General features: G+C 34.9%; 1 protein-coding gene across 1 annotated transcript in view; it reads left to right on the top strand.

The window, feature by feature from the left end:
• itga9 (integrin, alpha 9) overlaps positions 1–15,729 on the top strand; it is a 140,293-nt gene that overhangs the window by 40,326 nt on the left and 84,238 nt on the right. Inside the window, exon 15 of the mRNA XM_006635723.3 lies at positions 2,665–2,825. Within this exon, the coding sequence (XP_006635786.2) occupies positions 2,665–2,825 (161 nt within the window). The remainder of the gene's footprint in view (positions 1–2,664; positions 2,826–15,729) is intronic.

Genomic DNA, 15,729 nt, shown 5'->3' with positions numbered 1-15,729 from the left:
GATCCTTAGACATGTGTAAGTGTTTTATAGTGTAAAATTGTTTTCCAAATTTAGGTGGAGACGTGAGGTCTGTATTAAGTAAAAATGAGCAAAAACATTCCCATTCTAAACAGCAATCTAATATTTTTTTATTCTAACAAAGAGGGACCATTTTTCCCATTTTTTCAAGCCTATTGTAAGTCTTTTCACACACCAGAATGTATTTTGGCAGTAGATGAATCATGTCTTTTAAACTGTGCCTTGTGTATTGCCAAACTTGAACTATGGAATTTAACCTGACTTTCCACTGTGTTTTTCTCTGAAGACAGACAGCTTCTGCCATGTGCTATGTCTGTACTGTATCTCATCTTTTGCAATGAGAGTTAGGAGCAAAGAGAAGAACTAAATGAGTCTGCATTTGACCATTCTCATTGAAACAGAGGAGAACTTTGGTCTTGTGAATAAACAGAAAGGCTTTGGTAGTTTAACAGTTTGGTAGTTTAAAGAACTCCATCAAGCATTACAACAGACACACCAGTATGTTTTAAACACACTGTGGTTAGGGAAACCTAGTTGCCCTTTTTTACCCAGTACAGTGTTAAGTGTCTGGAAATACCACAATTCTCAGTGTAGTGTCTGAGGCAGAGAATATTTGAAACTATTATTGATATTTGTTTATTTGAAATCAAGTACATACAGTAACATCTTCGTTGGTTCTTAAGTTCTTTTTTCATATGTACTGTATATGTGATAGGTAGCATGGTGGTGAAGTGGTGGGCATTGCTGTCTTGCAGTGCTGCGACCCTGGGTTCAATTCCTGGGGTGCTATCTACGTGGAGATAGTATGTATGTTCTTCCCTTGTTAAGTTTAGTTTTAACTGGGTGCTCCAGTTTCTTTCCACAGCCATACTGGTAGGTTAATTGGCTTCTGGGGAAATTGGCTTTAGGTGTGAGTGTGTGTATCTTTGTTTGTGTGCCCTGCAATGGCCTCATGTCCCATCCAGGGAGTATCCCACCTTGTGCCTGTCATTAGATAAGATAGGCTTTGGCTTTTCCACAACCCTGAATTGAATGAAGTGGTTAGAAAATGAATGGATGTATATATGGTAGGTGATTTTAAGAGTAAAACGTCTGTGAGGATGCTCTATTAACAAGTGTTGAAGAACAGAAGCAAGATCTGGACTAAATGTGGACTCCAGTAGAATAGTTGGTTTGGAATAGGATTGTATTCTGTGAATATTATTGAGGAAAACGTAGCATGAGTCACGAGCACATATTTTGGTGAATGTCAGGATTTTAGAAATAAAACAATATTCAATTTATTAAAACCGTATAGATTGTAAGTCAGTTCTTGTGCTACCTTAACTGAGCCTGATGTTTTTCCTCCTGTTATGTCTTACGTGTCACAATTATTTGACTTTAAAGCTCAGAAATGTCAAAAATTGGAAAATTTGGCAGAACTATTCTGTCACTGGCCCAGTGTGCTTGTGCACTTTGGCACTCCAGGAGTGGCTATTGTCCAGAGGAATTGTGCTGCAGGAAGCACCTTGGAGTACTTACTCAGGTTGTGGATACATGCCAAAAACCTAGACTTTGCAGCACGATCTACAACTTACTGTAATTGCTAGAGGAAGAGAGCATCAAAATAAAAAAGTGGCTGTGCTCATTTCTGTGTAGCCACTGCAATGTGAAAGGCAAGTTTTCTAGGTCAGGGGAGCTTACTTTCATTTTCCTCTTCATTAAAACCTGAAATGGAAAAACAAGGAATGGAATACAAGGTTATACATCAGCTTCATTCGTCTAAAACCAAATTGAACAAGGTATAGTATATTTCTTTATGTGACAGGTACATTTCCTCCAGTGTCACATTCACACACCTCTCCTGGCTGTGTCCCACATTGCAGAAATTATGGAAATAAATATGGTACTCCATGGTACTCAAAAATGTTTGGGAAAAGTATTCTCTCAGATCCTGAAAAAGCACTCTTTGGTTGTTCAGAGGAAACATTTAGACTAACAAAGGCAGAACAGTTAGCATTGGTGTTTGGAATGGTTGTGTCCAGAAATGTTTTTCTTTGAGAATAGAAATCTATAATTGTACCCTTTTCAAGAGCTGTCTTGATGAGATTATCTCAACAAAGACAGTGGAGTTTGTTTTCTTTTGGCAAGTGCTTTGGAGTAATTCCTACAGACCTGGGGTCCCTTTCTTGATTTTTTTTAAAGAAAAACTATGCATGCTTTGTGCGTATCCCTGATTTTTTATACATTCAGTCATTTTGTGATTGAGTATTACAGATTTTGACATTATTCTTATCCCAGCAAGAAAAATGACATGAGCAAATTAGTGATTTTTCTTCTTTTATGTTTGGCAGTTTTTTTAGGTTTTAGTTTTTTTTAAATTATCAAAAAGTCTTAAAATTAAAAAAATAATGCATGAGATGTTGATTTCCATGTAAAATAGTGCTAAAAATACACAACATATTACTTTTATGCTAAAGAAAATCATTACTTTTTTTCAATTGCTCAGTCTAGCTCTGCTGTGGGACCATAACTGTGGAAAGTGGTTAGTCAGATTAAATTACAAGATCCTTTTTGTAGACTTAAGGGGTAAAAAATAGTTTGCAGTTTTGATTAAACTGATATTTTCCTTGAGTGATTCTTCCTGTACCAATGGTCCCCTTGCAGGTCTGATCTATAACCTGACAGCAGATGCAACAAAGCGAGAAAAGGGCCAGCCGTCCAGAGTACTACTTGGGCAGAACAGAGAGCTGACAAGCACAGTGGGGGAGATGGTCAATCTGTCCCTCAACAAGGAGATGTGTCAGCACTATGTGGCCTACGTCAGGGTGAGTCTCAAAGCCAATTTCTTTCTCTTCATTGCTCTACTCGTGCCTGGATGCTTTCATAACACCACAGCTAACATTTATTATGTAAATAGACACCTTTTAATTACTTATCCCCTTTCAAGATTATGCAGATTACTGTTGTTGTACCAGTATAGTGTAGAAGTGGTTATTAAACATTTCATTGATGTGTGAGCTGTGAATGTACAGAACTTATTTTTAAATTTATTAAAAAAAAACATTTTTCTTATCTTTTCTTATTTATTCATTCCTTCAAATATAATATCAAAGTCTCAAACAGCTTTATAAATTATAATCCTGTGAGAAGAATACATTATCGGTACAGCCCTGTACAATCAAGGTATTTTATTCTTTAGTTTCTGTCATGCTGCTCTCTCAGCTTTGCTCCCTTTGGCCATTTGCTTCTCCCCACAAGGTAGTAAAACTCAACGGGTGTGCTAAACAGAAGAAAAACAAAATCCCCAGTTTAAGTCTTTTATCATTAAAAAACTCAATGGTAGAAGACAGCTTATAAGATACTGAAAGGGTTTGAGGTGGGTGTGTGTCAATTGAAAATAGAACATTTTAACAACTGTTCATCAAGAACTTGATCCTGCCAGTTGTAGTTGCTGGTCTAAAATGGAATGCCTTTAGTACTTGGTGGGTAAAGATAGGATGGGCATATCACAGCCTATTAAATTGATTGACAAGGCATTTTGGTTCACTGAGAATCTGGGAATTTCTTTTTGAAGCCATAGTAAGAGATTACAGTGGTCCTCATCATGCTTTAAACTGACATCCCGTTTACTGTAAATAGTTGCCAAATAAGTGTTTCCTTGTTATTCCCTAACGCTACACGTTTGTGTTAAGTGAAAGTAATGTTATACTAACATACATTTAACAATATGCATCTTTATATCTATTATCTTTAAATTTTAAATTTTGGAAAAACATATTGCATCTTCCCATAGGGTTCCCCCATACATATTTAAATCACAAATAATATTTAAATGAATAAGACTGGAAACAATGTGTTTCAACATATCAGACAACATAGCTGTACATGTGGTGTCACTTTTCATGATTATTGAACTTAAAATTAAAATGACTTTTTCACAATGACATGTTACATGTTAATTTTTCTGAATGAAAGAGTACCTCGGAACCCCTATTTAATTTTACTTACTTGTAAACAGATTCTCATAATGCTTTAATAAACAGACAATAATAATTAAACACTCTTAAATGTAACACTCTTACATTGATAAGATAACGAAAAGAAACTTTAACTGAATTGTTTTTATTTTATGCAAGAAAAACTAGACTGTCTTTCTTACTTAAAGATGACATCATGTCTAAGTGTAGTGTGTAAAAGAATCTCATGTGAGATATGATGTGTTTAAAGTCATATGTCACCCTCACATGACCTTCTTATTAATTTCAGGCCTCTGGTTACTTCAACCCTATTAGAGAAGGGTTGTGCAAACTGGTGTTCAGTATCCAAGGGTGATGTTTGAAGCCATTTCTCATTAAACTCAGTAGTTGAAATTGACTCAGTTCCTCAAAGGTCCCACATATGTCCAACCTTTTCGACCTTTGCTTCCCTGTACCAGAAAGATTTCTTGACAAAAAGCATTTTGATATGTCATCACTGTGCTTATTGTATATTCACTATTTGAACACTGTTTGCTAAATGCTCATTTAAAAGCCTAAATTCCTGTTACATAGAATTTTGTTGTTAGTTGCTTAAATATGACTAAAAGGTTTATTAACTATTTTAAATAAATGACCTGTCAATATAAAATCTTTGAAGCATGTAACTAGTTGAGTTTTGTAACAACCATGAGCACAGTGTGAGTAAATTTAAACAATTTGAAAAACATATTTCTGTAACATTTTTTAATAAAAGGTATGGCTTTATTGAATAAAGTACAGCTGTAATTGCTTACAAAAATGCCAGAGAACTGCTGTCATATTGCAGAACCTCTTCGGTGAGGAAGCTAATAATGAACTGCAACAGATTTGGTTTAATGAGGAATGTTATATACTAATTATACTGATGCAACTTGCAGCTAGTTGGAGAGAGCTCTATATGTCAAACATAGTAGAAATTGCAGAAAAGAAGAATATTTATTTTGTTCCAGTATTACAGTACATTAATTTATGGAGAAAATCCAGTTACACGGGGGAGTTTTGAATGGTTTTAAAGATATCAACCACCCTGTTTGCTGACTTCTGTAGCTACAGTTCAGGAAGAGCACAGTGGAAGTGTGTTAAGTTTAAGCTGTGAATTGGTGACAGACCTGCCTCAGAGAGATACAGTAATTACAGTAAAAAGTCCAGCAATAATGTCTAATTAAATCATTGCCTGTTTCAAAGCAGTTAAGTGACCCTCCTAGCACTAATGGGACTGCAGTCTATCACTTAAATTATCTTAATGAAAAGAGAGCAGCTGTGGCAAAGGAGTGTTTACTGGTTGTGAGGGTAGTATTTCAGTGACCTGAAAGCATGGTCTTTTAGAACATGATAAAGAACCATACTTTTGTTTTTGTCACTAATTGAATTAAACATGGTGGGTGGGATTTCACAACAAACACTGTACCAAGAAAACCAGCATCTTGAGACTGATCCTATTGGATTGATTTACCACCTCATGTAGCCTACAGGGATCAACATGTGGGGCAGTAAAAAAAATCACTCAGGTTTTTTTTTTACAAGGGATTTCACCTGTTTAACTCAGAAAAGATGAATCTGTAGCAGGGAATGGAGTTTTACCACAAGGTACTTCACTAGAATTTTACCTCAAAATATTTATTCAGTCTCATTTTATTTCTTTTGTGTAAATGTTTGATATGCCTGTTTCCACACTTTGTGATTATTTTGCCTGTTTTAAAACAAATCTTTGATAAAACTATGTCCTTTTATTCTAAGGAACTATTTAATATCTGATGTATTGTTGAAACATTTTCTGTCATGTGATAGCTCTTTTGTTTGAGAAACTAATATTACGAGCAACTGTTAAGAGTCAATAAAACTAGTGAAGACAGTTTGCTATAAAGACTTAAGCTATTAGTTTTCACAAAACAAAACTAATTTGAATTACAGACTTGTACTGGGCACACAAAAATGGAATCGATTGAAGTTGATAATTTATTACAGGACAGTCAATGAACTAAAATGAAAAGTTCCAATTGTATATTGTTATTAAATCTAGCAATCATTTTTATTATGATGAGGGAAGATTGTTTTGGCTTGTGTCTGCTCAGTTTATTGTGTTTTTAGTAGGAAATGGATTTTGCAGTATCTTAGTTTGGCTGGCCAACTCTTTAAAATAGATTGTGTGGTAAAACAATTCATGTAGTTCTTAATTTTAACATTCCATTTAATCTATTCACAAGAAAAGTTCTGTTAAAAACAGCTTTTATTGTGCTTCATTTTCTTTTCTTACTTGCTTATATTATAGTTTTTTTCTTTTTACTCTTTTTCTTAATTAAATTGATAGTTGGTGATTTTAGTTAAACTGATTTTGATGTTTATATTTTCAGATACCACTACATTTGCATTATTTTCATTTTGATAGTTTGGGTTATCTCTCTTTATGGTATATATCAACTTGAACCAGAAATACATTGCTAACTTTGAAATTCTGAAGTAAAAAAAACAATGGTAATAACTGTTTACAGCAGGCCTCACACCAGAAGGTTAAAAAAGGTTTGGAGGGGTGAGCTGAACATCCTGGCTTTTGAATAATTAAACATTATGACCTGTCCTTGATTTCCCTAACTAGAAAGTAGCTGTCACTTTTAATATCCAGTGATGAATAAGTATTAGTTTTGTATAAGATAGAAAATTCTGGTTGTGCATTTTAGATCTATGCAAAAGCAACATAGGCAGATGCATGACAACTAAAGACATGCCTGATGTTTAACCTGTAAATACTTCTAGCAACATCAGTTTTGGGTGATAAAGTTACTCATTTACTCTAAATTTGTTCTCTTTTATTTCTAAAGATAGACAGTCAGAAATTTCAACCAATATGTTACTTCCTCGGCAAATGATAGGATAAGTTCAGATGCAGCCATTCAAAGTGAGCGGTACAGACACGTACCGCAGGTAATTGGCTGCGGTGTCGTGCATCATGATGCAAGATGACGCGGGGTACCGCGGTACGTGATTGGTTGACCGACAGGGGCACTCGTGGTCCATTGGTCTGTCGTAGAAAGACTTACAGTAAACATCTTTACTGTGCCCGATGTAGATATTGAATTTTACCACTGAAGGGAAATCTTAGTAGCTGAGCATAAAAAGAATAGGAGCATACTGTAACGCGTGTGAAGGCCATAAACGATATTAATTTTGGAACATAAACATACAGTACTGTATATGGCTGGTCTTGGTACTTTAAAGTAAAAAATACACACCAGTATTCCATTTCTCCCTAAACATTTTAAGCATCGAAGTCTTTAACTAAAGAGATACCGGAGTCAACAAGCATACTTTTAGAATTTGATTAATTGGGAATATAATATGGAATCGCGTATCTAAAGAATTTAATAACGATATGATTATATTCGTGTACAGCGACAGGGCTGTGTAGGGCTGTTTCGCCTCCCTGTTCATGCGAGTTCCCTTGTAGCCTACTGGTCTACGTGCCTGACTAACAACTCACAGGTTGTGTGTTCAAATCCCGCTGGTGCTGGACTTTTCTTTTAACAAACATTTCATCAAAAAAATAGAATAGCGATATTATGGACAATCAATTGACTTTTATATTTCAAAATATCACAACATGATCGATTCTAAGTCATTTTTGATAACAATGAATAGTCACCTTCTTCCCTTCTGACAACGGTTCCTGCTTCTATTGTGTGTGTGTGTGCAATAGAGTAAATTTTTATAGAGAAATGGAGGCTGGACAGTATGCGTTACAATATAAACATTTATATTGATTTAAATCGTGTTCTGATTTAAATCGCAAACGCGTGTTTAATTATGTGTTTTTTAATCATAATCAGGCTAATGCATTTCTACATTTCTGTATGAATCAGCTTAGAGGTTCATACAGAAAGACAGCTTGTGTTTAAATTGAGTGTAAGGTAATTTATGCTTCTAAAATCATGGTCAGCATTTATTATTGTACTGTGCTGTAAACTTGTTCTGTGCCTAGTCACATTATTTTATAGCGTTTTTATAGCGTTATTAAATCTGGTGGCGTTGTGTGTTCGTTTCCTGACTCCCATGTCACATGGTCTGTGATTGAATCCCATGGAACTATGACTTTATTTTTTAACAAACATTTCTTTGAAAAAATGAAATGTTTCCCGTGGTCAGAAATTAAATAAAACCTCACTTGCAACAAACAAATTTATATTTCTAAGTATCACAACATGATCGAATTTAAGTCTTTTTAATAACAATGAATAGTCACCTATGCGTTACAAAATAAACATTTATATTGATTTGAATCGCGTTTTGATTTAAATCGTAAACGCGTGTTTAAATATATGTGTTTAAAGGCGGTATACTGTATAAAAGCGCTGATTCTTATGGAGTGTGTTCCGCCGGGGATTCAAAAAATGTATTTTAAATAAGCTGATAAAGCTTAAACTAACTGTATTCTAGACTGTATTACAACAGAACATTGGACAATGCAACGTAAATTGCAAAAATGCACTTGGAATCTGTCCAAGCCCTCCTACAAAAATTATTTAAACTGCGACACTGATCATTCATCTCTAAATAAACTTTATTTTATATAGCGTTTTAAGCGAATAGGTAATTAGATTGCTCATAAACCTAATCACTTTTTCTATATAAACACAGCGTGATTGCTCTCTGAAAATGCTTTTTCTTTATATTTAGGCTCAGATTTCAACTATAGATTGTATTATTATAAACTTTCTTGGAAAAATGTATTTTATGTAAACCATGTTTGCTAATAATTCATTTAGGGCTAAAATACGTTCATTGTCTTCCAATCGAGTCGAGTTGACATTGGAAGATGCCACACCCGGACTATTAAACCAATGCATTAGAAATAATATTTCATAAAATCTGGTATACGGAAAAGAAAGCGTTGATACATACAAGTATCTTTTAATACAGTCTTTGCTGTGCTCTTGAGGATCCTTGTGATATTTTGAGCTCTAGTTGAATGAGAAGTGTCGCATTTTAAATCATTTTCGTAGTTAGAAATTATGAAACGCCCTGTTAAAAGCAAGGAAGTTTTTATGCCTGTTGAAGTAAAACAAAATGCCTGACAAAGTATGGCTTGGACAGATTCCAAGTGCTTGTACAAATGTGCTAAAGAAATTATACTTTTAGTATACAGCTTGTCCAAAGTCATCCATTATTAATACTATTAGTAATATCTTCAGTAAAGGCTTTGATGCATAGATATTTCTGATAAAGGTAGGTTGTGTACTTTTGTCCAACTGAGCAATCTTGCTTTCATAAAATATACCAACATTTTAATGACTGATGATTAATGTGCTGTAATACACAGTTCAAAATTAAAAGCTCAAATGCTGTACATGAGAGGTTAAGCTCCCCCTGGCGGTTTTACAAGGTGACGCCGGATAGTTTACGGCAGAGCGTCAAATGACGCGCGATTAACCACGTGACACTGCGTGACACCGCGACACGCCCACCGGGGTATGCCGCGAAATACCCCACCCATTTTGAATGGCTGCATCTGTATCAACATTACTTTACAGGTAAACCTCCTATTCTGTTTAGATTTCTCATGTTCTTTCACATGATCTCTTTCTGCAATAGAACTACCCACATAGATAGTCAGTATCTGTTTCAGATCACACTTTAGCAGCTAAATTGTGCATTTTTTGATGGCCTAGGATACAATTTTGAAACTAGTGAATGGTGTTCTAAAGCAATGTATTGCAGATTAATGGGAGAATTTAAAAAACAGTTTAAAATGTCTTTAAACTCTTGCTGTTCTCCAGCAAATTTAAGGAATATAAACAATAACTTATTTTAAAGTTGTCTTGTTTCATTGGTTTGGACCATATGTAATGTGTGGAGAAACATGAGAAGGTTTGAGACATCTTGTGTTCATTTGCTAAGTAGAAGTTTTAGTAAATGCTAAAGTACAATTCACAATTGTGTCAAGCTTGAGGGATTTTCACTATTGTGCCAAGAGATTAACCTCCACAACCAAATTTGCAAGCTGTTAATGCTAACCAAACCTTTAGTGCTTACAGTAATTTCTCAGGGTGATTTGCCTTAATACCAATTTTCAATGCATTAATTTTATTCTTCATCCTGAGAGGATTTTATTTCATAACTTTACATCATAACTTGAAAGTTCTAAAGTACTCACCTTTAAAATATTATTAGTCTTGAATATAGTATATTGTACTCTGATCTCTGTCCATTAGACAGTGTCCTTTTGGTCTCACTTGAAAAATTGTGGTTTTTAAATAATTTAGAATGCTTGATAAAATATCACACATTTTGACTGAACTCTTTCACTAGAGCTACTTATTTCACACAGTTGGATGTTTATCTTTAACATTCTTCAATACCTTCTGCAAAACTGGATTAAAATGCAGCTGCAACATTAGCTGCCTACTAGACTGCTTAGTCTAGTAGGGGCAGACTTTGTGATCGTTGTTTCTAAATTACAGATTGACTTCTAATTTGATTGCAACGAAGAACAGGCCTGAGATGTAGGATGTGATTGTCTCACTAGATAAGTTATATGTTTGGTATATTCAGTTTGGACCACATAACGAATACTGCTCATCAACCAGCCTCCTTCCCTGTCAGTATCATCTGTGCAAATCACTATTCTCCATATTTTAATTCCTGTCAATTAGGTCTTTTCTAAAATGTGCACCCATAGTTGTTCATCCAAAATCTCTCCTAAGCCTCTCATCTGGCAACATAAACCAGAAGCAGACCACGCAAGCTGCATAATGAAGAACCGTCATGTTCACTCAGAGTACCTCACTGGGAATAGGGGCTCTCAATTGACCATCTTATCACAGGAGGTGATTGTCTTGTTATATTATTCAAAGACACAAAGTACATACAGAATAGCACCATCAATGCCTTGATTTTCAAGGTTCAGAAAATACATGTCTATTTTTAGGTAGATTAATATAATTTCTGGAATAAAAATTCAGATTTCTGGAATAAAGATTTCTGGAATAAAATTAAAGCACATCTCTAGCTTTACAAGAGTTCTCCAAGCACAATGGCTGCTGAGGGCAGGGTGGGATTAGTCATCCAGGGCTTTCTCAGTAACCCATGAGGACTCCTGTGTGGTATGCAGTACTGTCAGTGAGAGATGTGCTTCTGCTCCAGTTGGTGCTGAACTGAGTGATGATAAAGACAAGTGTCTTGAAGGTGCATAGGTCAGAGGAGTCTACCAATATTTCTTCATTCTCTCCAATGTATGGTCATGGAGTTCAAAGCAGTGAGTCCAAGACAAAAAGAACACACCATTTGCTATGCCAAATCAGATGGTTATAACAAATAAAGTGATAGTCATTAGTAATTTATTCAAAATTTAAATATATATATATCTTAAAAGGAGCTCTTAAGGATTTTTTCTCAGCATTTATCAAAACCTCTCCACTATCCCTAACTCAATCACTAAAGCAGCAGCCTGTTGATTTTTGATGGCTGTGATTCATCTCTTTATCTCTTCTATTTGGCCAGGTGGCTAAATTAGTTAAGTCAAATTGGTTAAACCAAATGCTCTTTCCACTTGGGGGAAGCACTTCTGAAGTAACATAATAAAACAATCTGATGTATTTATTTATTGTTACGGTATCGAACATACTGTAAGTGGCATTACGTTAAAACCAATGTTATGTTAAAGAATTGACATCTCTTTTGTATTTACGAATTCATGTTTGAAGTAGCACATTTGTAGATTTACACCATTCCTTGGCTATCTTATACTCTACATCACCATCTATTTTATTGATTTATCGAAGTAAGATTTTATTGCTTTGCCAGTGTGTATATTTATTTAAATTATAGGATACTGTAAAGGTAATTGCATGTGAGAGGATGGAATTTGCCTTAATTACTAAAAATGTGGCTGTAGAAGAAGAATGTTGAGTTGGTTTCCCTGTCCAGTCATTTGTCTTGATAGAGTGTCTGTCTACATGGGCAAGTGAGAGCTAGGCTCTTTCATAATCCTGGGAATGCTAATAGAAAACAGCTGTGGCTAAAACTGAACTGGGCTGTCCTGCATACCCATTTATAGTGACCTGGGGACTAAGAAAGGTGGCAGCAGCATTTGCATTATAAGCATGACTTTATGCAGTACTGCTTGTTTGGCTAGACTAGAACTGTATGTACTGTACTTTTACTAGAATATTACTAAAATATAATAATAATAATAATAATAATAATAATGTGTTTCTTGTCTGTAATTTGATTCAAAGCAAATGCTATAAAATGAAATGATAATTTATGGTAAACGAATCTGTTCTAGAATCCTAGAACCTACAGCATTTATTAATATTTATTGTCAAACATAATGATAAATAACTATACAAAGCATAAGCATTTTCATTGGTATAGATAAGTGAGCAGTTGAACACAGCTTGGCAAAATCTTATTCTTAAAATATGCACAACATTGGAATAATCTGACTGATCTCATATTTTCTGGCCATGGCTTTAAAGTGAGTAATTTTTTAAAGCTCTGTAATTTGTGACTGTATCCAACCAATTTAAGTCTAATTTTTGCAGAATATTATTCTTTAAATTAAATATAATGGTGTTTGCCATTTCTACATCTCTGTTTTGTCTTCCAAAGTTTTGGTCTTCCCAGAAATGCTAGTTCACGTGTCTGTACACTGTATTTACTTTTTTTTTATTAACCAGGATCATTACACTTTGTTCACATTACATGTTTGAATAAGCAATTAAGATAATTGCTGAGAATTCTGTGTTCATCTTTGCCTGATGAAAACAACATTCCACACATCCAGCTGTAATTTTTCTGCTTTTTTATAGAGCTGTTTCATGACTTAATGTCTCATTATTCTCAGCTAACAAATATAGTTATACACTGAAGTCATACACTTGCAATGTTGCAGGGATATCTTCGGAAGCTTTTTTATATTAACCTGTATGATAATAAAAAATTAAGCCATTTTAACAATGTTCCATTTTGTTAGATTTCCAATCATGCATGCTCTTTCTTGAAATTGAATTATATATATATAACAATTTTATTGGTAAAAGAATATGAATATCAGCAAAAACAGCAAAGAAAAATCACCAGCTGAAATGTGAATTTTCATCCCAGGTATACAATAGGTCATTAGCAAATGGAAGCAGGTTTCCCTCTAGATTTATCCTGACTTTGCTCCTTCCATTTCCCACTCAATCTTGACAGACTTTCCAGTCCCTGCTAATGTGAAGCAGCCCTATCACATAATGCTGCCAACACTATGCCTGACAGGAGGTACAGTATGGTGTCGACTGGGTGATGCGCTGTGTTGGGTTTGTGCCAGACACAATGCTTTCGCATTTAGACCAGAAAGTTTGACCTCATAAACCTATGCCATATGTTTTGCAGAATCAGTTAACGCTTTGTTGGGTACTCTCTGAGGGATGTGGAGTGGAACACTGAGATGTTTTTGTCTCATGGATATTTTCACTTCCCTGAGCTATTGAACTTCTATAGCTCTTTGAAAGTTGCTGTAGGCCTCACAGTGATATATCCCTAAGCAGTTTTCTCCATTCCCAGCTGCTCAGTTTGGATGGATGCCTGATCTAGACATTGGCTGGGTGGTACAATACGATTTCCCGTTCCTGTAAATTAGCTTTTGAATTTGGGTTTCTCATAAAGAAAAAAATAAAGATAATGGATACATTTCCAAGGCACTGTATATCTTGTGATAATACACAATGTTGCCTAGTTGACTTTATCTTTCTTGAACTGGGATTTTCTGTAACTCCAGCCTGAAGGTGGTCTCAGATTTTATTGTAAATGTCAATACTGTTGCATTGACATTTATAGGCAGAGAAGTCTTTATAACTATTCAACTGTTGATTTTCTTTCTTGTGCATCCCTGCTGGATGCTTAGCTCTATTATGATTTAGTTTTGTTATCAATAGTAGATGCAGAGGGAGGACTAATAGAATTTCACTTTCATGTGAAACGCATGGTCACTTTCTCAGGTGCATCTATGAGTGCGAATCTGCTGATCAAATCTGGCCTGTTCTTGGGCCAAACCTCTGCCAAACTTCTGTTCCCAGGCAGCTGTTATAATAATGCAAACAACACAAATCTGGAATGTGTAAGAACATGTGGTTGCCACTTGGTGTGAAGTTTAATAAAAAATATTTAAAAACTTGTTTAATAACTTTCTGGAAAATCAGATTTTCTTGGTATAGTTATACACCTATTCAGGCTAATTTTAATTTGTTATTGTAGTCTTCGTTGATAAATCAAAAACACATGAAAAATTACCATTAACCTATTATGGAACAAGACATTTAATCAATCATGTATTCATCATGTATGAATTATAAGTTATGGAATGACATTGTTTGATTTTTCAGTGTACCAATATAAGTTTTAATTTATACTCATACTGAATTTATAAAGTTGCGAGTTTACTTTCTGATGTAGTATTTTGTTGCCCTGATATTATTAGAGAGGAAAGAGGATTGCAAGCTATTGTTGTTGTGATAGAAGAGTTTGAGTTGAAAACAAGTAATCTCATGATTCACCAAGAGGACAGATTGCTCAAGAGTCAGACTTGCCTATATGGCAGTTGCATTACAGGGAGTTGCATCAGGTCTTCATTTGTTTGGAACTTTTTATTTGATCTTTCTTATTTTTTAGTGGAATGCTCAGTGGTTACACTTTCAGCAATGGACAGTACATACCATGAGAAATATTCAAACACAACCAGAGATTAGAAGTTACATTTGAAAAACAGAGGCATTGCATCTATAATATATTGCATTCCATCAAGAGTTGCAGAGAGCTCTCAGTGCATTATTTACGATGCAGTTTGAGTTTTCCATTTTTTTTGTGCAGCAGGCCTGTAAAACTTCTGCCAAAACACGACAAGAGAATAAGAACAATATGCCAAGATGTTACTGGAGTCACATAAATCAGAATCTTTGTGGAATGCAGGAGAGCCTAGAAAAAATGATGGAGACCTCATTGATTTGTGATGCCTGTTATGGAAAGCAAAGGAATAACACGGTTTTATTGATTTGTTTACTGCAATCACAGGAACTACAGTATTTACCTTGAAATACAATTTGAAGCACAAGCTCCGGAGATGATGAATGTTATTGATGGAGCTTTGTTTCTGTTTTAAAAATAAGGGAAAATGTCTTTGGAAAGAGGTCTTAATTTTCAATGGATACTTTATATATAATATTACTTGTACTGTATATAACATTTCTGTTCAGCAACTGCCCTTGTTTTTAACCTAAAATGACCAATGTATGAGTATACCATTTGCATTCCTCTTTCCTTGTTAGCAATAAAATTTCCATTATGTTAAAAAAATCTCTAAAGCCCTTATCTTACATTTAAGAATTTGAGCTCTTTATTGATCTCTGTGAGCTGTGACGGCAATTAAGCCATTTTCTTCCCAACTGTTCTTAATTATAATTATTTCCTACATTATTTCTGGAAAACTATATGTCTATGTCACATGTAAACCCCTCTTTTTCATCCTCTTCCACCTCATTTCCACCTCTGCAGCAGCCTCCTGGTTTACTCTTCACTCTGCAGGGGGTCCCAGCTTTCTCGTCCTATGGGTAATGGTCTGGCCCTGAGCCAAATGGGTTATGCCAGGTCTCACTATGCTGTACTTTAAGTAGTCAAACATCCTCAAACACATCCAATTTTGGGATGTCACTATTTTTGTGAATAACAAATGATGTAATGA

The sequence above is a fragment of the Lepisosteus oculatus genome, chromosome 10 (assembly GCF_040954835.1).
Source record: "Lepisosteus oculatus isolate fLepOcu1 chromosome 10, fLepOcu1.hap2, whole genome shotgun sequence".
NCBI classification, from domain to species: domain Eukaryota; kingdom Metazoa; phylum Chordata; class Actinopteri; order Semionotiformes; family Lepisosteidae; genus Lepisosteus; species Lepisosteus oculatus.
This window is presented reverse-complemented; position numbering and strand designations above follow the sequence as displayed.